The sequence below is a fragment of the Dioscorea cayenensis genome, chromosome 7, assembly GCF_009730915.1.
Source record: "Dioscorea cayenensis subsp. rotundata cultivar TDr96_F1 chromosome 7, TDr96_F1_v2_PseudoChromosome.rev07_lg8_w22 25.fasta, whole genome shotgun sequence".
Lineage (NCBI taxonomy): Eukaryota > Viridiplantae > Streptophyta > Magnoliopsida > Dioscoreales > Dioscoreaceae > Dioscorea > Dioscorea cayenensis.
The window spans coordinates 100,902-127,301 of record NC_052477.1 but is presented as its reverse complement, the minus strand read 5'-3'; the positions used below and the strand labels follow the sequence as shown (position 1 = coordinate 127,301).

Genomic DNA, 26,400 nt, shown 5'->3' with positions numbered 1-26,400 from the left:
CAATGGGGCCCACTAACAAAGTTTGATGGGGCCCACATAAAACCATCAAATGATTGTGGGCTTCGCCCGAGGATTAGCGGATCCGCGAGCGATGATCGGATTCGGGTTTGGATTTCGGGGAACCCGATAAGGATCCGTTAAGATTCAAAGGCGGAGCACGGCGATGTCGGCGCTAAGGTCGCCGATCGTGCGGCCGTCGTCGCTCCAGTTGGAGCATCGTGCGGTCAGGGGTGGTCTTCCGGTAATGGGGCTCTTGCTTCTGGTTTCTTTTCTGGTGTTTTAATGTCTTGTTTGGTGTCTCAAATGCAGCATTTTGCACTTGTTTTTTTTTTTCACTCAAATCAACTAATTTCTATTGAATTTTGATATATATAGTGCTCAAGATTTAGTTTTTACTCATTTTTTCACTTTGAATTCTATGAATCAAGATAATTTTTTGGTTTATTCTTGTATAATTTATCAAGTAGCATATGCAAGTTTCTATTGAAATATGATAAATATAGTGTTGAAAAATTAGCTTTTCCTCATTTTCTTGGTTAAAATTCAATGGATTTACACATTTTTTTTTTGTAAATCTATATTTGTAGAATTGATCAAGTTGTATATAGAAACAAGAAAGATGTGTGTTTGGATTGAAGGGAAGACATGAAGTTAACTCTTGTTTTAGTTTCTCTTAAAAATAATTGAAGTATAAAAAGCATTCATGACTTTGTATGGATACATGAAATAATGCAGGTTGTATCAAGAAGTTGTGTGCTTTATTCTAGTGATGCAAGTTTCAGAACAAGTTTTTGTGGATTAAAATTGTGGATGTTTAACATGCTTAAAGATCCAAACCCAAAATGCAAGAAGGTGGAAATTCAAACAAAGGATCAAGTTTATGATCGTTTGAAGTTTGATGCATCATATCATGTCCAAAATGATATTAAAGGTTAGAAACAACATTTCTGATTGGAATTGGTGATAAATTTCTTGCTCAAATGCATTTTTTTTCTCTTTTCTGTATCATAATTTTTCCATATAAATTTGAAAATGAGTAGAAACAAGAGGAGGGCCATCTCTTTGCATTGCTGTTGTAGGAGCAACTGGTGAACTTGCAAGGAACAAGGTTTTTCCAGCATTATTTGCTCTCTATTATAGTGGATGTTTACCTGAGGTACAACCATTTTTTGCATTCAATTTCAATTTTTCTGCATTTAAATTTAATTGAGCTTGAGTTTAAGTGTATTCAGAGTTTACTTTTCCCTTCTAATTAACTTGTTCTTGTTTCACAGAATGTTGGCATATTTGGATATTCAAGGAAGGAGTTATCAGATGAGAATCTACGGTCCATCATTGCTGAAACATTGACTTGTCGGGTTGATCATCGGTAGGGTTCTGCTTTTTCAGTATTTTGTATAAAAAAGTTTCTGCAAATTAGGCACTAGTTATGGTCTAAATCTGGGGAGTATCACAGTGAAAATTGCGGAGACAAATTGAATAATTTTCTCAAAAGAACATACCATCAATTTGGAGGATATGACAACAAAATTGGGATGGCAGAACTCAATTCTCGCATGGAGCAGATTGAAGTAAGTTGTGAAAATTTTGGTGATGAATTTGTATCTCATGTTTATATAGTTTTATCACAAATTTTCAGATATCATTCCTAACGTGCAGGACTGTCATGAAGCAAACAGGATTTTTTATCTGTCAGTACCTCAAGAAGCTCTTCTCGATGTCGTGTTGTCTATTGCTGATCATGCACAGTCTAAAAGAGGGTGGAATCGGATAATAATCGAGAAGCCCTTCGGTTCAATGCATCGTCTTCTTATCTATTGACTCAGTCCATTTTATCCAAATTCGAGAGAAGCAAAAATATACAGGTGTACATAATTTATTATAGAGTTGCATAATGTATCAGTATATTGATGTTCCATTCTTATTCATTCCTGTTTCAGAATAGATCATCTTTTGGGGAAGGACTTAATTGAAAATCTTACCGTTTTGAGATTCTCCAACTTGGTGTTTGAGCCTCTGTGGAGTCGAACATACATCCGTAATGTTCAGGTATGCTTTGTTAAGCTTTGAAATTAAATTTATACACATCATCATGTTACTTCCTTTCATCGGTAATTAACTTAATAATAATACAGGTCATAGTATCAGAAGAATGCGGCATGGAAACAAGAGGCGGTAATTACAGAGTGAGCATTCAAGTATTATCGTTTATATATGAACAATGTTATTAGAATGGTTTGTTTAAGACAGATACTTCGGTGGCTATGGAGTTATACGTGATGTTGTCCACAGCCACATCCTTCAGACAATTGCATTGTTTGCTATGGAACCTCCTGTGAGTCTCGACGGTGAAGCTATTCGAAATGAAAAGGTAAAAAAAAATTAAAATGTTGGTCACAAGTGTAGCATGTCGGTCACAATTTGCGACTTTGTAAAGGTTAAGGTTCTTAGATCAATACGGAAGCTGGGCATGGATGATGTTGTTCTTGGCCAGCATAAGGGTGGTCCTATAGAAAATACGGCTATCCATAAGGACGATCTCACACCCACATTCTTTGCTGCTGCATTATACATCGATAATGCTCGTTGGGATGGCGTACCATTTCTGATCAAAGCTGGATTGGGGCTCATCAAACACCGGTAAAACCTTTCTTGCTTACACTAATATGCTTTTGGGTTGAATCAAACTCAAATAATATGTCTTTTGCATTTAACAATGCATTCGTTTGTTCTTTTTTTTTAATTCAGGGTTGAAATACGTATCCAATTTCATCATGTTCCAGGAAATATCTACCGCGAGCGTATCAGACATGACACTGATCTTGCTACAAATGAACTGATTCTGCGGGATTTGCCTGATGAAACTATACTTTTAAAGGTAAACAATAAGGTTCCGGGCCTTGGAGTGCAGTTGGATGCGTCCGAGCTTAACTTGCTTTACAATGATAAGTATGTTTCTCTCAAAAAATACTTAGTATGTTTCTCTTTTGTGAAATTCATCAATCTTAATAATGTCACTCTAATTTTTTGTAGGTATAATGTTGAAATACCGGATTCTTATGAACATCTTATATTGGATGTGATTGATGGAGATAACCATCTGTTTATGCGGAGTGATGAACTAGCTGCCGCATGGAATATATTAACTCCAATTCTCTATCAAATTGATGAGAATAAAATAGTGCCAGAACTTTATCAGTTTGGTGGCAGAGGACCTGTCGGCGCTTACTATCTTGGTGCAAAGCATGGCGTCCGCTGGGCCGATGACTAGAACAAGTACTTCTCAATAAAATAAATAGTTTGTTTCACTATCCTTAAGTATTAAAGCAAAAACAAAAGATGAGTAGTATATTATTCTGCTTAATTAAATCTGCAAATCAAATGATCTTCTCTTAAGATCTTGTGTAGTTTTATTATTTTGGTGCCGATGTATGAAAGAGACTAATAGCCAACTCCTTTGTTTAATAGTTTTATACATTTGGAACTCCACATTGAGTGATTAAAATGCCATGATAAGGACTCATGCTTGATATCATTTAGAGATAGTGGACATTTCTAAACTATGATATGGTTCAGTATGCTTGCTTTCTGAGATTCTTTATGATTTCGCATCATCCTGTCTTCTTACCTTCTATTTGGTTTTATTTGCTTGCAAACTGTAGACGAGCATGCTTAGTTTGTAATCCTTTAATATTTAGACTTAATAAAGAAATCAAGGATTATGTAAGTTTAAAATCATACATATAAGCACATGATCTTTCTCTCTATGAATGGTAAAGGTAAAAGAGACATAACATTAGCTATAGTATTCTTGACAACTTAGAATGGAAATTTTGTGCGAAAGTCAAGCTTGTGAAAACTACGTGCCTTCGGCATCCACAAAGCTCAGACAAAATGATTGGAAAAATTCAATGGTGAACTTCATGATATAATAACATCAATCTTTCGCATCAAATGAACCACAACCACTAATCTTTTCCACTGTCTATCAATTCATTCCAACTTTGTGTTCAAAGACATTATTTCTATCATGCCACACTGTTCATCTTTTCGGATTGTGGCTGTTTTACCACTTGTCAGCATTTGTAAGAATTTAGTTTTTATTGGGGGCCAGGATCATTGAAATACTTACTATTAATCTTCAATCAAATTGTACAATTAAATCTGATAGAATTGAATAATTTCCTTGATGCATGTTTGCACGATTAGACATTCCATGAAAGAGAACATTTTGAATACGATAAATATTATTCATGTGATCTCAGTAGAAATTATGCTGGAAATTTTACACGGAGAGGCCGGGAAGGGGCAAATTACAGAAACCTAAAGCAATACAGAAAACCACACCTTATGAAACAGATAGACAAACATCATAACACCAGTCAAAGTTATCAAACAGATGACAAATTTGCATATCTTTCTAGTTAGAACTAGTTTTTGCAGAACTGTCTCCCAACTTGGAAGTCCTTGGACTATATCCTCTTGCACCTGAATGAGGACTTGGCTCCTGCCGAAGTTCATTCAGGCGTGGGCTATATGCTTTTTCTGACAACCGGGGGCTTTGAATGCTCCTAATGTTACTTGCCGGTGTACTAGTTGAACTAGTTACTTTAGGACTATTGATATGTTTCACTTCACCTCGGCTCCTTGTCACTACCGCATCTAGAATTTCTGCTGCTTCTGCATGCGACCGCCTCGCACCCAAGTCCGTTTCCTTTAACCAAAAAGAGAGAGAGAGAGAAAAAAAAAACATTTGAGGTTAGTATAAATCACTAAAATAAATTTATGGTATTGAAATGCATAATGGTATGGCATACCAATGCAAGATTGAATTGCAAAGCAGGCAATTCCTCATACTCTGCTGCATCTAAATCTGTGAGGTGTGCTCCTTTGAAGAGCTTGGGAAGAAAGTATTGCCTTACAGGTACTAAAAGCATGATCATGAGAGGAAAGAGTACTCCGGCAATCGGTATCCATGTTATTCCAAAGCACACCAACAAGTAAACTGTTTGGAAAAGAGTGAAAGTAGTGATTGTTTTAAACGGTACAGTCTCTACAAATGTTGCATGGTATTCTTCAAGAACCCTGCAATATTAGCGGAAACTGTTAGAATGCATTAAAGGTAGAACAAAAGAGAAATGTTTATGCTTCTTTTTTTACTTGAATCTCCTGCTTGGAGCAGTAAAGAGAAGTAGTATTCTTTCCCAGAATTGGTTTCCCGGTAAGCTTTCGATAGCCATGAAAGCAAAATATCCCCAGAGGACCGATGTCGGAATCTTCTTCAATAATGGCATTGCTGCAACACAGCCTCCTACCATCATTGCTTGAAGCAAGTTGCTTACCCGCTGTTCTTTTACCTCAACCGGTAAAAGATCATCAATTTCCTTTTCAATATCAAATACAGTTTCGTCAACTGGTGCATCGATGTTCCCCATGCTTGATGCCATTTGAATTGTTGATTCCTTTAGTTCTCTCAGTCCCTACAAAAGCAGATGAAGCACTTGATTTAAAAAATTATTAAAACAAAAAAAATCTATGAGACCTTTTTAAGTGTGATAGAACAGAAATGTGCAGAATTATACTCTAGCTGATTGATCCTGATAAATTAATGGAGTCTGCATATGCTGATAAGCTTGCTGCATACTTCCATATAACTGTCCTAGGCTTGAATTCTGACGCAGGCTCTCCCGTGCTGTCTCTACGAGTCGATTACGAAGCAACTGCAGAATGTATCGGTGAAGTAAAGCAACATCAGTTTTCGGTTTTTCTTCTTTTTTTTTTCTGTGATTGTTGATTACTTCAATCTCAATGTGAGTTCTCTAGATTACCTGATGCTTAAGAGTGGCCAAGCTTTTAGTGTGCATCGGAGATTGTGGGATGACACCATTTGATGGAGGAATTCCAATTAGGCCACATAGTAAGGTCTGTAGTTCAAAAACACAGTGAAACCAAACTTAATTAACTGTCGTTGAATTTGTCATAGATAGAGGAATTATTTACCAAGAAGCCAAGAAGAAGTAGATCATAATGAAATGATGCCGGTTTCTGCAAGTTGAATTCTTTCTGCTGAGCTAATTGAGATGCCACACTATGATCGAAATAATACAAGACTGCTATCATTGTAGCCGGAATGAAAGCTCCGAGTATGTAAAGGAATGGCACATGCAACATTTCCTGTTAATATTTGTTTGTCAGTATATTCACTACATTCAGTAAAATTGAATTCAATATCAAGAACATGCCTTGATGACAGTCCAGTTTTCATATGCACCCGGTGACCATGGATTCGGACTGAAGAGTCTTCTCGGTATTCCTTTAGGAACACTACTAGAAGGTATATAAGAAACTCCAGTCCAAACTAGAACCATCAAGGGAACTCCATAGTCGGCTATAAATCCTCGCAACCATCCTTCAAATAAATAAATGCTCCTTTTTCAATACTTGGTTTTTAATTTTTTTAGTAATACCAAGAGTTCGTTCCTGTTAGCTTTTTCATACCTGTTCCATATCGCCATGATCGAGCTTTCCTGCTTCTTAATGCAGTGATCAGAAGACCAAATGACAGAACAAGAGCAAACATCCCATTGCCGAATCTCCAAGATGGAACAAATTCCAGTGCTCGCGGGTCTTCTCTTTTCGGTATGCGAAATTCATCGATTACTCCCTGTTGCATCAATTGATCAATTCATGGATTAATCATACACCAAAAGAATTCATATGAAATTTGCACTGGTTTTGATTCTGAATTCTTACTTCTATTGCTTGTTGCATGAATAGCATCGCAATAAGCATACCGAATAGCTCGCCTGCTACACGAGTAAACCTATTGATAATCGAACATGCACCTAAAATAGACAACAAGAATAACAATCCTGCTGTCCATACACATACCCTGCATAAGTCAGAAAGCATAAAAAGCGAGTTGCAGAAATCTTCAATCTAAATAAATCGAACTTTCAGAAGTCAAATACTTTACCATGCTGTCCATGCTAAAAAAAGCTTGGGACCCAAATCCGATCTATCTTTAGCAAAGTTAAACATGAAAGTGTACATAAGCACCGTTGGCTCAGCAACACCGAGAATTAGCAAAAGGCTGACCTCCTATAATCGAATGTATGATGCCACATAGTGCAGTAGACACTAATGTCTGAACCGCTGTTATAAGTCCATCTGCCATAAAAATGTATCATCCATTACAATTAGCACATACAGCTCTAGCCAAACATGTATCTTATTACCCGTATTTCTCTCGAGTTGTTCGCCAAAGGATATGACAGGGATTGCGGATGCAAAAAATATGTACGTAGTTGGAGCCAAAATCCTGGATCATATGTTTAATACATGACTTTCCGACACATTATTCAGAAATAATAAGATGAGAAATAAATTGCAGTTAAGACCTGACTCCAGCTCTAAAGCCGCCGATCCAGTCTTGTTTGTAACATAGTAATCTTCCCCTGAAGGTCATTCTTGATCCCACGAATGGAACAAAGGTTTCTTCCATTGTCTAGCTTATTTCAGAAACAAAAACAAGGATTTATCTACCACTCTGTTTGACTAAACTTACCAATCCAGAGTTATCTGATTACATTATGTGGGTAACTCAAGGACTACATATATAGTATAAAAATGTGCTATGAGGGGTATATGATATAAGGGTCGGTTTTACTGAATAGCTGAAATAGACAGGATAAACAGAAGAAAAAAAATCGAAGAGTTGAAATCGGGCTGGAAAGACACCAACATTACATGATTCAAAGCAAACTTTGCATGAATGAAGTGCAAACTGAGAAGCCATGAATGAATGAAGGTCTATATATAAGAGCTGAAAAGTCGAAAAAGTGCTCGCATATTTGGTGAAGGGGTAGTTTGGTCAATGGCCTAAAGATACAATAATTCAAACAGAAATAATGAAGCATGTAAGAAAACAAAACAGAGATCGGTCATTTTGGTGTGCTTAACAGTACTTTTAGAACAAAACCAAAACGTATCTGAAGCTTTTTGTGTTGTGTGAGTAGTGGGAAGGGTGTGATTATGTCTGGCTTCATATTTTTATTGTCCTAAGCTATGCAATTTGCAGGCTTTTGTAAAGTTTAAAACCTAACATTCATGTTCAAATACAAAGAAATTGTTTTATTATGTTCTTCTTTATTATACTGAGAATTTGCTTCCCAAAAGATAATAATACTAATTCTGCACTTGTTCAGTAAAATAATCATAAACTATTTAATCATAACAATTAAATACTTGTGTTTAACACATCCACCTAATGAATAATTGAATAGAAAACAAACCTAGGAACTCTGTAAACTGCATACAATTTTTTTTTAATCGGAAATTTGGCGTTGAATATGTCAGGATGCTTGCTGAAATTGAAGGCCAATACAGAGTATGCATCTCAATGGATGATGTCTGGTTTGTTGTTTAGCATAATAAAATAAAAAGGCCTACTTGAACTGCCCATATAGAGTTGACTTACAGAGATGTTCGTAACTTTCAAGCAATGCCCATCAAGAACCAACTAAACTAGTGATATCACTCTCAACAACTATAAATTTCGATAACTGACGTAGTGATTCAAGCTCGTAATACTTTATTATCAGAAATTAGAGTTTTCTACAAGATTCGTAGAAGAAAGAGTGCTCAATTGTCACACGATATTGTAGCTGACATGCAGTAGCAAGGGAGGATAATCTAATTAACATTAACGATCACATGGTTAGTTTAATTGAAATCGAAATAGATTTATTATTATACTGAGATCACAGATCATATGACTGTTTATTTAAGTAAAAGTTAAACTCCTCTTTAATGCTTTTTGTTATTAAACTAGTCAAACGTGTGATTTAGTGATAAAACTTTGAGATCAAAGTGTTAAGCTTGTATAATGTATTCATGATTACAGTTGAAAACTGAAAATAAAGTTTAGTGTTGCCTTTTTGAATCATTTGAATCTTTTAAATAAGTTCAAAGATTAAGTGCATAGAATGCTTTTTTTCAGGTGGTGGGGCGAAGGTCGGTCAGAAAAATTGTTCGCTTTTTATTATTCATCTTTTGGTGACATGAAAGAAAGTCGAATTGGATTGAAATGTTGTTCTCTGCTCTTAGTCTTATCTAATGCAAAACATAAACAGGATCCTGAATGCTAATATTCAGTATCTGGAATGATTTCACTAATGAATGTTGTTGATGAATAAAATTGTTCAAAGATTCGTAAGCTCGTCATTTTATAAACTTAGAAAAGTAAATCGAAAATAGAGGAATCGAGGTATATCAAGAGCATCTTCTACTTTCTTTTTTTTCTGCATTGCTTTCAATAGACAAAACTTATTATCAATCATAATCATCACATCCATTCATCATCAACACAAGCACTAAGGCACTAAGTATCAAAGAAAATATTAGTGGAGCAAAAGAGATTAGCACACTTTTGTTTTTGAACTTTTAAGTTGAGTTTACTTTGCTTAGTGCTTCATCAAAGGAAGAAGAAATAAACTTCTAAAACTACAAGGCAAAGCAAAAAATTAAATAGAAGCCGATGATGACCACCGAGGCCGAGGTACCTAATTAGGTGAGCTATTAAGATATGAGTTTGGGAAGGCTTATCTAGAGAAGTATGGAAGACTTTTTAATCATTTGAAGAAGAAGAAAAAAATGGCATACAAAATCACAGCCATTGACTAAGGAAAATGGAGGGGTCCAATGACAAAATGATGATTAATATTGGCCTACATTGTGTTGGATTCCTCATTCAGTGATTCATAATGTGGATGCAAACATTGTAATATATGATGATGGTGCTAGTAAGTTGAATATAGACCTCTCAATGGCCCCTGAAAGCCTTCATTCTTGGCTGTAAGTTAATCATTCATATTCAAATTCACAAGCATGACAAAATAAATAAATAAATAAATGAGAGATCCAATGTAATTTGGTAGGCAACATGTCATTGAAGATGCATTGTTTCTTACAAAGACAGGAACCAGAAACCAGAACAAAGGTAATACACCATACGATCATAGCTCGGGAAATACGATTGATATTAACAAATCATCTGCTTCTTCCCGCCATGCTCCTTACTCGTTGTAGTACACGTACGTATTCGAAGAAAAGGCTTATGTCCATTCCCATGGAGAAATCGCCTGCGCTGGTAGTCCTGGAAGTATAAGAACCTGGATTGGCACCGATGACAATATCAAAATCACCGTATTCCTTCATTAATTGTTCTAGCTTATGACTGGTCAGCATCCCGACACCTCCCATCTGCACTAATTGTCCAGGCTGTCCTGTTTTTTGCCACCACCTCTTAAAGATTTTCCGATTGGTTTCTGATGATTCGACAGAAACTACACAATTGAGACGAATACCGAGCCTGTGCAGGGTTACTTCAGCACCTCCAATTCCGCTAAAAATGGACAGCACCCGTAATCCACCAGGATACATAGCCTTCAGAACAGAAAGATGATAACCAAGAGTATCAGTCTGGAAGCTGTATTTTAACACTTTAAGTCTATCAGACGGTTCCATGCCCCAGATTTCAGTATGCCGAACTGGGTACCCTAAGATTTGCTCCACTTGTTCGGCCTCTATAGGGCTCAGCCTGTGTGGGCCGACCCATAGAAGGTTCGAGGTCTTGCACTGGTGAAGAGTGTCAATTTGTTGTTCTTTGGATAACACTCCTTGTGAGTCCATCATCATCTTGCCTAGCCGCTCGCACAAACGAGTGATACCAGTACTGTCAAAATTAATACAGCTTATCTGCTTCCGGGTATCCCATGATGCCACCATTTTTGTTTGTGGCAGTGCATCTTCAATTGTCATCGGTGGCTTCGGCAGTATATGAAACCTTTTCTCAGTAGGTAGATTGTGAAGATATCCCTCTTTCCTGATGAAGGCCGAAAAAGAACTGAGAATTCACAAATTCTGGCTCAACTGCATACAGGAATTGTGATAACTTTTTTTCCATGTCACCTGAGGAGTATCAATGACATTTCCATAGAAGAAATACGGAGGTCTGCATAGGATTGCCGGGACATTCCTCTGCACATAGGATGCTGTTTGTTCAGGAATTTCATCCTTTATCCATGATGCATCTGAGTGTAGGTGACTGGGAGCTGTCAGATTGGGTGTTTCTTCCTTGATCCAACTTGTGCCCGGTGGGTTTCTGAACTCCTCGTAAAAGTTATGCTCAGCGTAACATGACCCCTTCGAATTAGCTACTCCTGGTTGCTTGTGTTTACTGCTAGAGGCTTCCATGTCATCTACTGCAATATTTTTAGCCTTCTTTGCTGTTTTCAGAATAAAATCTGAAGTTGATGCATTTGGTTCCATGAATTCAGCAGGACAATTGCGCTTCGAATATCCTTCTGATGCATTCTTCTCCCAATTCGATTCATTTTGATACTGCAAAATGCAAAGTGTATAAGAACTTGAAAATGTCTTGTCGATGGTTTCTGACGGTGATGGTGATTGTGAACGCATCTTGTAGATTCTTACATATGATAGCAAGGACCTCTTCACTCAAAAGTCAAAATCATCCTATGTCTCCATATAAACCTTCTAAACCCTTTAGATCTGATCTGAAGATGTCTTTGACCAACAGATTGGACAGAGGCATAGACCAACTCAGATGCGTTCACATATAATGTCAAAGACATAGACAGTAACTTCAATAATTGAAGAACTCTTAGTTCAAAGACACAAATAATGTACTAAAACATCAATCTACAGATAATGGGCAGTTCAGTAGACCAAGTACCCTGAGAACAAGGGATCTGAAGAGAGCTAAGTGCGCAATGACTAATCACACATGTGAAGACTCGTGACCCTTAGTTCACCCATGAGCAACCTTGTTGGAGCACTGAAAAGGCTTATTGTACCACTACCAATATTCAGCAACACAAAAGGTTGCAGATGTGTGTGTGTGTAATTACTGGGTCAGTTACCTCATATTCTTCTTTGACAGCTGTATTTGGCAACCTGGTAGACATTATTGATTCTGCAAGCCTACGAATGGGAACATCTATTCCTGAAAAAAAGAAAACATTTTTTTTTTCACACCAAGAAGCAATCAAATATCAGCAGCAAAGAAAGTACAGAGATGCTTGCTAGTTCTGATGCTTGATATTACAGAAATAATATGCAGCAAGTTCTTTAATTGAAGAGTGTAGACATTTTGAGGGTAACATGTAGGATGAAAGAGCAATCACAGGACACTAAATGACATTAAACAAGGATTAATTCTCCTCGATCAATCAATTTTAGTTGATTGAAAATGAACTCTAAAGTATAGAACATACCAACCAAATATAGTTCTAATATTACACTCAACAAACCTAAATGATTCGCTATATATGTAGAAAATAAAGCCAAATACTAACAGATGACCTAATACATATGGGTGGGGTCAGATGCTGCTGAAAGATTATGTGCTTCCCAAACATAGAAAAACAGAAATCTAGGAAGCTGCAATGAGAACCCAAAGTGACATCAAATGCTTAACTTCTAACTCTTACAAATTGCTCCATTCACACATTCGTGAAACTATACTTACCAAGTTTGTCGACAGCAATGGATATTTCACGTTCCGTAAAACCCATCTGAAGCAAGCAAAGAGTCTTGTCCATCGTGCCAAACAGAGTTTCCGTAGTAGCTTCCTGAAAAATATGCCCTTTTTTCTTTATAATCATGGCATCTACATAATGAAGTCAGAACTCATACGCAAAATTGACAAATTCAAATTTTGCAGTTTATGATAACATGGTAATTGGTAACCAAGAAATGTAGAAAATATGTTTGTGAATTTTGACCCAAAGAACAACTTTACAGGAGCAAGACTATGTTTGCATGGGCAGTTGTCAAAGACAAGCTTATCAAAAGCTATAATAGCATATGAGTGCCGCATTTTGATCTTTTCCCAGTCCATTAAGATAAATAACTCGATCATGTTCACATGTAGATGGAATGACAAAATAGAAATTGATTTCAATATAACAATCCTACAAAAAGCAAAAAGGTCAAATAAAAACCAACATCAGTAGAATGAAATGGTGAAAAACACATGCACGTGAATACTTTATCAAAGCTCTCAAGGAAATTTGACTATTTGTGCGGTAAAAATTTTTTAATCCAATGGACATAATTGTGGGCTAAATCTTCTTACCCAATGTTTTGTGAGTGCATTGTTTAAGTTTATATCAACATGAAATTATAAAAGGATCCAGGATAAAATATATGGACAATAGTAACTTATGGCAATAGGGTATAATTAACCAAATTAATAGCTTACTAAGCAGAATAACAAAAACAAAGCTCCTAAAATTCATGACAATGATATGGACTTCAGTAGAGGAGCATCCAAAGAAGACTTAAGCATTTAGCAGAAGCTAAGAACACAAAACAGCTTGAGGAACAAAAGCTTCACCAAAGAGAAAAAAGAACCTTATTCTTCCCGTCATCAATGTGAATTAAGCCATTCAGCGCCTTCTCTTTAGAGTGATCTATTGTTTGTGCAGCAACTATAAAATCTACAAGTTCTGTAAGAAGAGCATTTTCACCTGAAATACAGAATGAATTGGTCAAATACAAAAACACAATGTCATCAAACCTTAATAATGCATAACCCAATAAACATTTTCAAGCAATAAAGAAGTAAAATGCAAATTTTATTCTTTCAAAGAGAAGCATGATAAGTAATAACAAGCAGACATTAATTGACCACTATAACTTAGGTGTATATTAGTATTAAGTCAAATGTGGATGTGGTCATGTAAACACATCCGAATCACAAGCAGAAAGTGATGCATGGATAAGAACCTACACACAGACGATGTTTAGGTTGTAAGTCCTCCATTGTTCAAAACGCAAAAGATCATCTCTACAAGCTCAAACAGTATGTAGGATTCTGAACAGCAATCTATTAAAAAATGGAATGTCTACCACTGGGCTAAACAGTTAGAAAACTAATTCAAGTTATGCAAATGCAACAATAACGACAAATATGGCAAGAAAATTTGATCTTGTCCTCTAGAGATGTAGAGATGCAAATATTCAATCTTGAAAAAACAAGGCTTCATACTTATGTTGAAATCATCATTGACATTACACCAATACAATGTGAACTGAATGACAATATATCACCAAAGGAGCAGAGAGAAGTTTATTAACCTAGGTTATTTATTGCCATGGCAACTTCTTCCTCTGAAAAATCCATCATTAACAAGTAAGACCTCTTGTCATCCAAGTCAACATTAACAGGCTCAGTGTGCCCCTGTAATGTGTCAACAAGAACTGAGAACTATACAAAGGTGAATATGCAAAAACATTTAGTACCTAAGGACAAACAAATTAAATGCATATCTGGAACGCCCAAAAAGCAATAGTAAGAATATGGCATGGAATTATGGAAAATCCAACCAAACAAAATTTCCACGCTCCAGAATTGATGATGTGAATAGCAGAATAGACACTACACATGTGATTCTAGACAAGTAGAAGTTGTGCTTACAAGGAAAATGAATTGTTAAAGATATACCTCCATTTCTTCATCATCCGAAGTAAAGTTAAGAGGTGAATCACCCCCTTCCTTGTCAGAACCAGATAATCCATCCTTAGAATCTGAAGCTTTGGGACTACTGGACTTCTCAAGAGCCTAAGTCAGCCAGAAAATTATCCAAGCATTAAGTACAAGACAATATATTACTTGGAGGCACAATAAACAAGAAGGTCCTTATTGTTTTATTTAGATAAGAAACATCATATAAATATGCAGAAATAACCACTCACAGAATATGTAAAGAGAGTTTCCAATAGCAGGTTAGCATCACCTTCACCTGAATTCAAGAAAACATGCATGTTGATCAATAGACAAGAATAAATAGTTGAAATAAGTGCATACATATTAAAAAGTGGAACACCTCCACAAGGATTGCATATATGCCTACCATGTTCCTTGATCACTTTATCAACAAGGGATGGTGAAAATCCCATTCCAACAAAATATGATTTCAAATGACCACCGGATGAACTTGAATGAATTCTCTACAATAAAAAAAACTGAAATAAGTACTTAAGCAGAAGATAGATATAACATGCATCTGAAGTGGGCCTGCTAAAAAACAAATCTTAGTTTTGCCAACGCATGGGCATTAGATTTTGTGCTAGAGTAGAGTAATTCGTTTATTTGACTTCCGTACATCAAACAGACTAACCAAAATGCACCAAGTAATTATGAAGAGAATGATATACACCCGCTGATAAAGGAATTAAACATACCTGTAGTCATATAATGATGAGTATATGGTCAGGAAAAACCTAGGCTAAACTGCAGCAGCAAGGTAAATTGTTCAACATAGATCACATCAACCATTTGATTCACACACAAATTCACCAATGCATTCTATAACTGATAATCAATAATCAATCATCCTTAACTTGACTAAAAGCAAAGCAAAGCAGTCAACTTTGACCAAAGGAAGTGATACAATGACAATTGTGATGCATGAAAATAACCAGTTGGAAAACTAGCCATCTATGACGAGAATATAACAGTGGAGCATTAAGCATTACAGCTAACCTAACTTGTAGGAAAGATATTTTTTTTTTCTCTTAATCAACAAGTCATACATTTTTGCTTTATAAGATGTCATGTTTTAAACCACACTGGCAACACAAAACCATCACTAGCATCATTAAAAAAAAGTTGTACCTATGTATACTTATTGCACAAAGAATGATACCAACTGACGTTTTAAGTAAAAGTATGAACTGCAAACTTAAACTAAGGCCTTCACCTCTGTTTCCAGAGCTGGCTTCAAATCCAATGGCTCATCCTTGATCAAATTTTGATTGATCACTTCAGCATTTGAACATGCATTGCTATCAGAGCAATCTTCTTCTTTGACCTATTCAGGAAACAAGCGGTAATAATACAATAACCATAAACAAGGCATATGAGGTTCTTTCAATTCACCAATAGATAAAAACAGTACCATTTTTAAACACTAGGCGAGGTCTCCCAAATACTTATCCAAAGCAGGCATGTATCACATCCTACAAACACAAAATCGATCATAAGGGAGACATTCTCTGGCATTCATAAAAAATCAAAGTTTGCAAATTTAACCAAAATTGATTTTTTCTTTTGCATTTCTACTTATCCCCTGAAAATCACTTGAAACAAAGAAATCCACGAACCAGTATCAAACACTGAAACCCTAGAATAAGCAATGCAGAACGAAACAACGCATAAACAGTTTATATAACAAGAAAATGGAGAGGATGACCACCTAGAACAAGAACTGATCACTACACAAAGCTCGAAGCGATTAAACCATTGAATTGAAGAAGAAAACAAGGGACAAGAACATTGATTCCTGCTTTAGATCAAACCAGCACCCACGAAATCCAAACGGCAGCCACGACCGGAGCAGTAGATAGGTTGATCGGCAAGCTCAAGCTCGTTGATCGTCGACCAAGAGGGTTAGGGTTTAAGAGCATCGAAGCGAGATGAGAAACAAAAATAGTATTTTTTTCCCAATTTAGATGTAAACAAGAGCGGAGCCGAGCCTTGCTATGTTTTAAGTTCGGTTTAGCACTATTTTACCCGAACCAAAACCGAACTGAACCGAACCGAACTGAACCAAAACCAAACCTTCAGTTGAATCTATTTCGAGCTTTATTTGTTAAAATTAAATTTTAAACTTGGTACGAAGATGTAGAATTTGAGCTTAATTCAGAAAAATCACAGTAATTTAATTACTGCAACACAGCTATTGTAGTAATAATAAAATGTTTAAATTAGTAAAATATGCTATAGTGACAAAGTTGTTCATGGGTTTTAATGAGTCAAGTTAAAAAAAAAAAACACTCCTTTAGGTTAATAAATAAATTAAGCTCAAAAATTGGATTTGAGAATTTCTTGTTTAGCTTAATAAACAAACCAAATTGAATCCTTTGACTAGTTGAGTCTCCATTCTCCAAGCTATTTACCAATGCATTAGTTCATTTACATCCCAAGAATTGAGATTAATTATATTCAATTTAATTACCAAAAAAGTATGATGGCTTATGATTAACTATACTAAAGAAAATTTTACTGTGGCAAATATTTTACCATTCCCTTAACTTTTAGAAATATTATATGACCCTCTGCTGATTTTATTTCACTTGGTGTCCTCTACCAATTAAAAAGTTTGAATATTTAAAAAAATATATTGAAAAATTATGAAATATTTTCTTGGATTTAAAAGATAAAAAAATATTAAGTTAATATGTCAAAACATTTATATGATTTTCGAGTATGAAGATTGATACCACATGAATGATAATTCATAAGAAAATATTTATAAAATAAAAATGCATACATAATGTAATCATGTAGACATATCTTTTATGAATTATTTGAGTATCTATTTGGATAAAAACTTTATGTTTATAAATGAAAGAAAAATATTGACTATTTTATTTGTGTTCTTTAAAATATTATTTATTATATTTATAGAATGAGATATTTTTTCATATTTTGATTTTTTTTTCTACATGTGTAAAATGAAATAGTGGATAAACTGCATATATTAATAAAACAATAAAAAAGTTACAAAAGTTACATAAGTTATGGGAATACACTACAAATTAAAACAACAAAATATTCACTATACGTGGAAATAAAATCATATATATATATATATATATATATATATATATATATATATATATATATATATATAAAGAGCAGTGCGTGTCCGAGAAGTAAGGAAAGAAAACTTATTTTTTAAAACTACACCAAAGCATCACAAATGAAACATATCTAGCTGACACTTGCATTAATAGGGCTAATCGCGGACTTGTCTAGATCACTCGCAAATAAATATATATATATATATATACACATTTATATTTTGGTGATTTTCTTAGTTTATATATATATATATATATTGACAAATTGGCGACAAGCATCTTTTTATTTTTTATTTTTTGCATTGTGCTTGAAAAGTTTCAAACTCAAGACCTCTCAAACACAAACAAGATAAGAAACCATTAGACTATGTCTTGGTTCCTATATATATATATATATATATATAGTGTGCTTTAACAATGCTTTCATTAACCATCATATAATTATTCTTTTAAAAAAATAGAGGAGATGCTAACATCTAAAGACCGGCTAGAATTAGGAATGCAAGTGGGGTGGAAAATCCATGTTCCCCGCGGGGGCGGGGAACTGGGAAAAACCTTTCCCCGGCTCACGGGGCAGGGACGGGGAGTGTATTCCCCGCCCTGCTCCCCGCGGGGATTCCCCGACCCGCTCCGCGCAGTGCTCGCCGTGGAGAATCCCCGCGAGGGCGGGAATCCCTGACTTGTAAATTGTATATATATATAAATATAATATTTATTAAAAATAACTCATATGATTAATTTTATTTATTAAAAAATTAATATTGATATAATATTATAATGTCCAAATATTTGGTTTTCAAATTTTTTTGGGATTTATTAATAATGTTTTAGATTTTTAGTAAAATAGTGTTGCTCTGCTCGAAGATAAATATATGAAAAATTGTTTTAAAAATTTTAATCAAAAGTTTTTTTAATTTTTCTATTATAGATAAATATGTTATATTAAAAATTAAGATTAGATAAAAATAAAAATAAGATAAGATATTTATCAAGTTTACCTAAATTTTTGTAAAAAGTAGAACATCTTCTTCTTAAATCCCAACTTCCCCGTCAAGAATCCCGTCGAATCCCGTCAATGATCCCCAGTCAGTAGTTCCCTTCTTGATTCTTCATACTATCCATTACTTCATTATTCTCCTTCTTGATTCTTATCTTTGGCGGTTATTATCCCATCGACAATTTTTTTCCGAATGTTTCTTTTTTTAATATGTAAGCCCTCAGTGAAGCTCAAGCAGAATGTGCATTCTTATGCAAGGTTGAAAAGGCCTACGGTGTCGCATCAGAAAATATGGATGCACTGGCATTTGGTGCTCCCAAGCTTCTTCACAAGTTAATGGGTCCAAACTCAAGTGAAACACAAGGAGAGAATATGTAATTCTGAAGGTAGCTCTTGTCTAATGGTGATCATGCATATATTACTGTAGGGCTTACAGTCAATTATCTATTTATTAAACATAGTTTTAATTTTTTCAAGTCAGCACCCCTTTATTTTCTTTCTAGTTCTGCCACTGCTTCTAACTACTTGTAATTATCTTTAGGCATAGTGATTGTTTGTTTCTTCTTTGCTTTTAGGTGTTGGAGGAGCTAGGCCTCACCCTGAATCAATTCATTGATTTGGCCATTCTCTGTGGATGTGACTACTGTGACATCATTGAAGGTATGTTGGCAGGTTTTTTAATTAATTAGTTAATTTTTTGGTTCTTTGTTTTGGTAGTGCTATATTTTTCTTTGCATTAACTCAAATTTTGATTTAAGATATGAACATGATGATTTTACCCTTACTAATTTCTTTCTCAGACATGTTTGCCTTATGAATATGTATTATGCTTTACTTTGTGTAGGGAATCATTGATGAAATCTTTTACCAAACTTAAATATCAAATAAGCACACTTCCTTTAGCAATACATGCTTCATACGCATAAATATAAATCAAGTAGTAAATAAGATATCTTTTTTACAAGGACTATGTTGTCGATTACTAATTCCTTGCAACTAAAGTTATTTAAATAAATACAATAATAAATAAGGATAATGAAAAAAAGCTAATAAACTATAGCTAGAGATGGAAACAAAAGATCATATACTAGCATCCTCTCTATTATGCTTAATAGTTTTAAGGTGGTTTATCTTGAAGTATTCTTTATTTCTTTTCATAATATTGCGAGGTATCTAACTTAGATTAGCTCCTCCTTTTTCTGGTAATTGAATCTAATTAGATTTTTTCAGTTTATGTTATATTAAAATTAAGATTAGATAAAATAAAATAAGATAAGATATTTATCAAGTTTACCTAAATTTTGTAAAAGTAGAACATCTTCTTCTTAAATCCCAACTTCCCCGTCAGCAATCCCCTGATCAACGATCCCCGATCAGCTTCCCTTCTTGCTTCTTCATACTATCCATTACTTCATTATTCTCCTTCTTCAGTTCTTATCTTTGGCGGTTATTATCCCATCGATAATTTTTCTGAATGTTTCTTTTTAATATGTAAGCCCTCAGTGAAGCTCAAGCAGAATGTGCATTCTTATGCAAGGTTGAAAAGGCCTACGGTGTCGCATCAGAAAATATGGATGCACTAGCATTTGGTGCTCCCAAGCTTCTTCACAAGTTAATGGGTCCAAACTCAAGTGAAACACAAGGAGAGAATATGTAATTCTGAAGGTAGCTCTTGTCTAATGGTGATCATGCATATATTACTGTAGGGCTTACAGTCAATTATCTATTTATTAAACATAGTTTTAATTTTTTCAAGTCGACACCCTTTATTTTTCTTTTCTAGTTCCGCCACTCGCTTCTAACTACTTGTAATTATCTTTTAGGCATAGTGATTGTTTGTTTCTTCTTTGCTTTTAGGTGTTGGAGGAGCTAGGCCTCACCTTGAATCAATTCATTGATTTGGCCATTCTCTGTGGATGTGACTACTGTGACATCATTGAAGGTATGTTGGCAGGTTTTTTAATTAATTAGTTAATTTTTTGGTTCTTTGTTTTGGTAGTGCTATATTTTTCTTTGCATTAACTCAAATTTTGATTTAAGATATGAACATGATGATTTTTACCCTTACTAATTTCTTTTCTCGAGACATGTTTGCCTTATGAATATGTATTATGCTTTACTTTGTGTAGGGAATCATTGATGAAATCTTTTACCAAATTTAAATATCAAATAAGCGCACTTCCTTTAGCAATACATGCTTCATACGCATAAATATAATGGAGAGACACACATATTTGAGCACCATTCAACATGCCATCAAGTAGTAAATAAGATATCTTTTTTACAAGGACTATGTTGTCGATTACTAATTCCTTGCAACTAAAGTTATTTAAATAAATACAATAATAAATAAGGATAATGAAAAAAAAGCTAATAAACTATAGCTAGAGATGGAAACAAAAGATCATATACTAGCATCCTCTCTATTATGCTTAATAGTTTTAAGGTGGTTTATCTTGAAGTATTCTTTATTTCTTTTCGTAATATTGCGAGGTATCTAACTTAGATTAGCTCCTGCTTTTTCTGGTAATTGAATCTAATTAGATTTTTCCAATTTCGTGATAATTAGTGATCAAATCCTAATCTAGGGTTTCAAGCGTAATCATGGGGTTCTAACACCACATTTCGCCTTTTAGTCTTGCTTTTGATATTTAAGGTTATGCAAACGTAGGATCCATCACATTTATAAGCATTAAATATCCAAGGATTAAATGAAACAAAATTAAACATTAAAATCAAGAGAAGCCAATAGAAAAATCTTTGTTTATCAAGGGATTGATCCTTGATCCTTAACACTCAAAAAATAAAAGAAATAAAGAAAAGCTCTGTTTGATCAATGAGTTCCATGTTTGTAAATTGATAAATCTTTTTTAAATATTTAATCTTCTCTGTCTTTTGATGTGTACTTTGGCCTCTAGATGCTTTTAAACCATTAAAATTGACCACTGCAACTAAAGATACCTCCCTAAAACCTCTCCATTACCTTATATAGAATGAAATAAGTTTGGGTTTTCTCTGGTGGCCAAGAGCTGCATGTGTGGTATGTACCACAAGTTGGTCATGGAGCTTTTTGTTTTTTGATCCTACATTAAACTGCATGCTCATGGTAGTTGATAATGGCGGATCATGTTGTTTCATGTATTTTTGCTTTATAATCTTTTATCATTTCATATTATTTTTTCTAGAATGCTTCAAGTAAGTAGAAAATTAATGCCGAATTCCAACAATCTGCATAAGAAAAATCAAAAGACAACAACCAGAACCAAAAGGATAATATTCAAGTAAAAATATTCAACAAGATGCATGATTTATCAGTGAATTAGACCTAATCCCAAGTTAAAATGTTACGAGATTTTCACTTAAATCTTCCTATAAATTTTACTCTTATGAATTCTGCCCTGCTAAATGTTTCAGATCTTGATGTTTTTATTACAATTCTACTCCCAAGGAGTTGGGAATACCATGTATCTTATAACCAAACATATTTCCTGACAAAAACTCTGAAAAATATAAAGCCTTCACAATAAATGTTTCTTGTCTGTTTATACTATGAACTATAAAGGAAGCACTAGGACATTCAAAGTGCAAAACAACAATGGTTTAAAAAATGTGCTCACTTAAAAACAAAATATAGGAAACTGTTAAGTGGGTATTCATAGTCAAATTTAAACCTTATAGGAGCATTGAGAGATTTAAGGCGAGGATGGTTGCTAAAGATTTCACACATAAGTATACGAAGAAACTTTTGCATTTGTTGCAAAAATGAATTCTATTCATATTTTACTTTCTCTTGCAATTTATTTTAATTGTTCCTTGCATCAGCTAGATGTAATGAACATCCTCTTAAATGATAACCTAGAAATGAGGTGTTCATGGACCTACCACCTGTCTTTGAAGAGAAATTTGGAGAAATTTTTTTTGAAGATTAAAAGTAGTTTATTGCTTTAAACAATCTCCTAGGGTCGGGTTGACAAATTTGGAAACTTGGAAAATAGCTTATCATACAAGGATATGTTCGAAGTCAAGCTGATCATACAATATTATGGATGATATCATTATTATTATTTTTTTATTAAAAGAGCTTAGAAGCTAATTATTGAAAGGCTTAAGAAATACAAAGATAACAACAACAAAAAAATGAAGACATCTAAAACAAACACAACAACAAAAAAGGCCGGCAAAATTGAAACTACATAGATAATCCGTTCGCTAATATATAAACTCTTCATGATCCATTTGGGAAGTTCCCTACCCTGATGAAATAGTGTAAGTTCATACAAGCTAGCTCCATGAGTTGATAGGCGGGTAGTTGTCCCTGCCCAATTTCTGGGAGTAAGGTGAATTTGAGGATTACTCATTGTGTTCAGAAAGTTATTGACATTTGTAATATCAGGATCAAGCCTCCATGCATTCTGCTGACTGGAGATGATTTCTTTAAGCTTGAAAGATTGAAGAAGGCCTTATCTTGTGAATTTGAGATTAAGAATGCTTTCTTGGAATAGAGTTTGCTAGATCCAAGAAAGGAATTTTTGTTTCTCAAAGAAAGCATATACTTGATTTATTACATGAAACTGATTTTCTTGGTTGCAAACCAGCTGAAACTCCTATAGAGGCTAATCTAAAATCCAACATGGAAACTTGGAAGACGTAACTGATAAGGAAAGATGCCAATACTTAGTTGGGAGACTTTGATGTTGCATTTGCAATAAGCATGGCAAGTCAATTCATGCTCTTACCTAACCAAAGACATTTTGCTTAATAGAATTCTAAGGTACCCAAATAGGATTCCGTGAAATTGAAACTTGTACCAAAATAGAGGGCATCTCCAAGTTGATATGTTTACCAAAATAGAAGATCAACTTTAGGATATTGTAGTTTTGTTGGCAGGAATATTGTGATTTGGCCTTGTAAAAGCAAAGTGTTGTGGCAAGAAGTAGTGCTGAAGTACAGTTTAGATCAATTGCACACGGTATTTGTGAAGCTTTGTGGATGGGACAATTACTTGGAGAACTAAATGTTGCAACCCTTAGCTATGAATGTTTATTTTGTGACAATAAAGCTACTATTGGTATTGCAAACAATTCTATACTTCATGATAGAACTAAACATTTTGAAGTTGACAAACACCTTCTTAAGGAGAAATTGGAAAATGAACTAATTATTATGCGAGACATCGTTGCATTCAAACTGGTGGTAGGCATACTTGCTAAAGGCTTACTTGAAAAATAGTTTGATAGATTGGTGAGCAAGCTGGCCATGGATGACATCTTTCAGCCAGCTTAACAGGAGTGTAGAGAATCATTGATGAAATCAAGAAAATCTACTACCAGATTTTCAGGATAGACAAATAGAAACCCATACATTTTGGGATTTGTTATTCTTTTTTTATTACTCATACAGTTATAAAGTTGTTTCCTTTTCTACGATGCAGTATGTCTATAAAAACCAGTGTAGTTCTTCATCTAATACTAAAAATGGAAAAAGATCTTTCTTCTTATATATAACTAGCACTTTGTTTCATTAGAAGTTCCACAATATTATTCAGGATGCAAATGGGTTTATTCATGGACATTATATATCTTGTGGTGTATTTTGTCTTACCTTCTTATTGTTGCATCCTTTGAAACAGGCATTGATGAACAAACGGCTTTGACATTCATTCACTAGTATGGCTCAATAGAGAGTATGCTAGAGAAAATAAATAAAGAAAGGTAACTCAACACTAATTTGTGAAATTATGTGCCACCAAATCTTCCAATAACATAGTTATATTTCACTTTCAAGTTAACAAATTTCAAATTAATTTTTCATCTATTAAGCTATCATATGGATTATCCAAAACAGATACCCAATACTTGTGGACTGGCTGTGGACTGGCCTTATCAAGAAGCCAGAAACATATATGCAATGAATTTTGTGAGTGCATTTTCTCATTTCTTTTGTCTCTTAAACTCAACTTTAGAGTGCTTTCTTGTGGTAATCATGTAGGTAATAGAAAGGTTCAAAGCTGTAGCTATACGTGTAGGCAACACTGAAATCAAACCTGCATCCTTGCCACAGGCTCCCAACACTGAAATTGAATATGAACACTCGCCACATAATTCCAACACTGAAACCGAACATGAACACTCGCCACATGATTCCGACAATGAAATCGAACATGAAACCTTACAACAGGCTCCCAACATAAAAATTTTAAAAGATTGAAAAGATTGACTGTCTCAATATTCCAGTCAGTCATTTTTAAGATTTGATGATATTGAAAAATACTTATTGACCATATTGAAATGTCAAGTTAGTATTTCGAAATAGAAATCTCATCCAAAAAAGCTAAGGATAAAAGAGTTACTTTATTTGTAGAGGCAGTTACTTATAGTTTTACCCAATATGCATTGTCAGTCTTGAATTTATTGAAGCTAGTCAGTCTTTAAGTTTTGAAGCTCTTAGAATCAACAGAATTAAAAATTACAAGTGTTCCTTTGACTATGCATCATCTTTTAGGACATTGTGACATTTCTAGTGAACGAAAATGGATTTAACAATACTCAAGTGATAGCGGTATGTTCTTCATTAATGCAATGAGTTTTGTGAGTGCATTTTCTCATTTCTTTTGTCTCTTAAACTCAACTTTAGAGTGCTTTCTTGTGGTAATCATGTAGGTAATAGAAAGGTTCAAAGCTGCAGCTATACGTGTAGCCAACACTGAAATCAAACTTTCACCCTTGCCACAGGCTCCCAACACTAAAATCGAACATGAACACTCGCCACATGATTCCAACACTGAAACCGAACATGAACACTCACCACATGATTCCGACATTGAAATCGAACATGAAACCTTACAACAGGCTCCCAACATAAAAATTTTAAAAGATTGAAAAGATTGACTGTCTCAATATTCCAGTCAGTCATTTTTAAGATTTGATGATATTGAAAAATACTTATTGACCATATTGAAATGTCAAGTTAGTATTTCAAAATAGAAATCCAATCCAAAAAAGGCTAAGGATAGAAGAGTTACTTTATTTGTAGAGGCAGTTACTTATAGTTTTACCCAATATGCATTGTCAGTCTTGAATTTATTGAAGCTAGTCAGTCTTTAAGTTTTGAAGCTCTTAGGATCAACAGAATTAAAAATTACAAGTGTTCCTTTGACTATGCATCATCTTTTAGGACATTGTGACATTTCTAGTGAACGAAAATGGATTTAACAATACTCAAGCGATAGCGGTATGTTCTTCATTGAGTCAAGAGTTGTCTTTTGAACTCAATTCACGATGCCTATCAACGGCCATCTGCTGAGAATCACTGAATCGCGAAACCAAATCGCGAGACCTATCAACGGTCTTAGTAATTATGTTCCCCTCCTCGACACTTGCACCAGTCACGGGCTCCTTCAAACTTCTCCGCTCATCAACGCACGTGACCTCCATTAAGCTAGGAGACTGGATCATCTTCTCCACCTTTAATGTACGTGATGGAGCAATGAGGTTATCTGCCAATGGGCCAAGATCGGAGCAGCACTCCACGACCTTGCGACTGAACGCTTGCATTTCCCGAAAGCACCTTGATCACAACCATCTTTTTTAAATCATCTTTTGATTTTATAATTTCTTCCGTAATGGGAAGTGAGACGCGCAAAGACGGAGGTTCTGAAGAAACTGGGAGGAATCTCGAAGAAGAAGATATGTGGAGAAGAGGTCTAGCTTCCAAGTGGTAATTCTTCG

General features: G+C 34.7%; 2 protein-coding genes and 1 pseudogene across 2 annotated transcripts; 1 reads left to right on the top strand and 2 right to left on the bottom strand.

The window, feature by feature from the left end:
- Nucleotides 1-82: 82 nt before the first annotated feature.
- On the top strand, nucleotides 83-3,530 carry LOC120265382 (inactive glucose-6-phosphate 1-dehydrogenase 4, chloroplastic-like). The gene is given in 12 exon segments (XM_039273256.1): nucleotides 83-241; nucleotides 736-931; nucleotides 1,041-1,156; nucleotides 1,275-1,369; nucleotides 1,457-1,571; nucleotides 1,660-1,865; nucleotides 1,941-2,049; nucleotides 2,136-2,175; nucleotides 2,247-2,371; nucleotides 2,438-2,640; nucleotides 2,749-2,949; nucleotides 3,034-3,530. Coding segments are annotated over 12 exon segments (1,722 nt in total). The 5' UTR covers nucleotides 83-163; the 3' UTR covers nucleotides 3,272-3,530.
- A 699-nt stretch (nucleotides 3,531-4,229) lies between these two features.
- On the bottom strand, nucleotides 4,230-7,504 carry LOC120265365 (annotated as a pseudogene).
- Nucleotides 7,505-9,909: 2,405 nt separating this feature from the next.
- Nucleotides 9,910-16,513, bottom strand: LOC120265366 (probable inactive DNA (cytosine-5)-methyltransferase DRM3). The gene is given in 13 exon segments (XM_039273237.1): nucleotides 9,910-10,905; nucleotides 10,907-10,960; nucleotides 10,963-11,403; nucleotides 11,946-12,028; nucleotides 12,554-12,656; nucleotides 13,441-13,556; nucleotides 14,167-14,269; nucleotides 14,534-14,650; nucleotides 14,785-14,831; nucleotides 14,943-15,039; nucleotides 15,792-15,902; nucleotides 15,990-16,050; nucleotides 16,287-16,513. Coding segments are annotated over 12 exon segments (2,130 nt in total). The 5' UTR covers nucleotides 15,993-16,050; nucleotides 16,287-16,513; the 3' UTR covers nucleotides 9,910-10,050.
- Nucleotides 16,514-26,400: the final 9,887 nt, after the last annotated feature.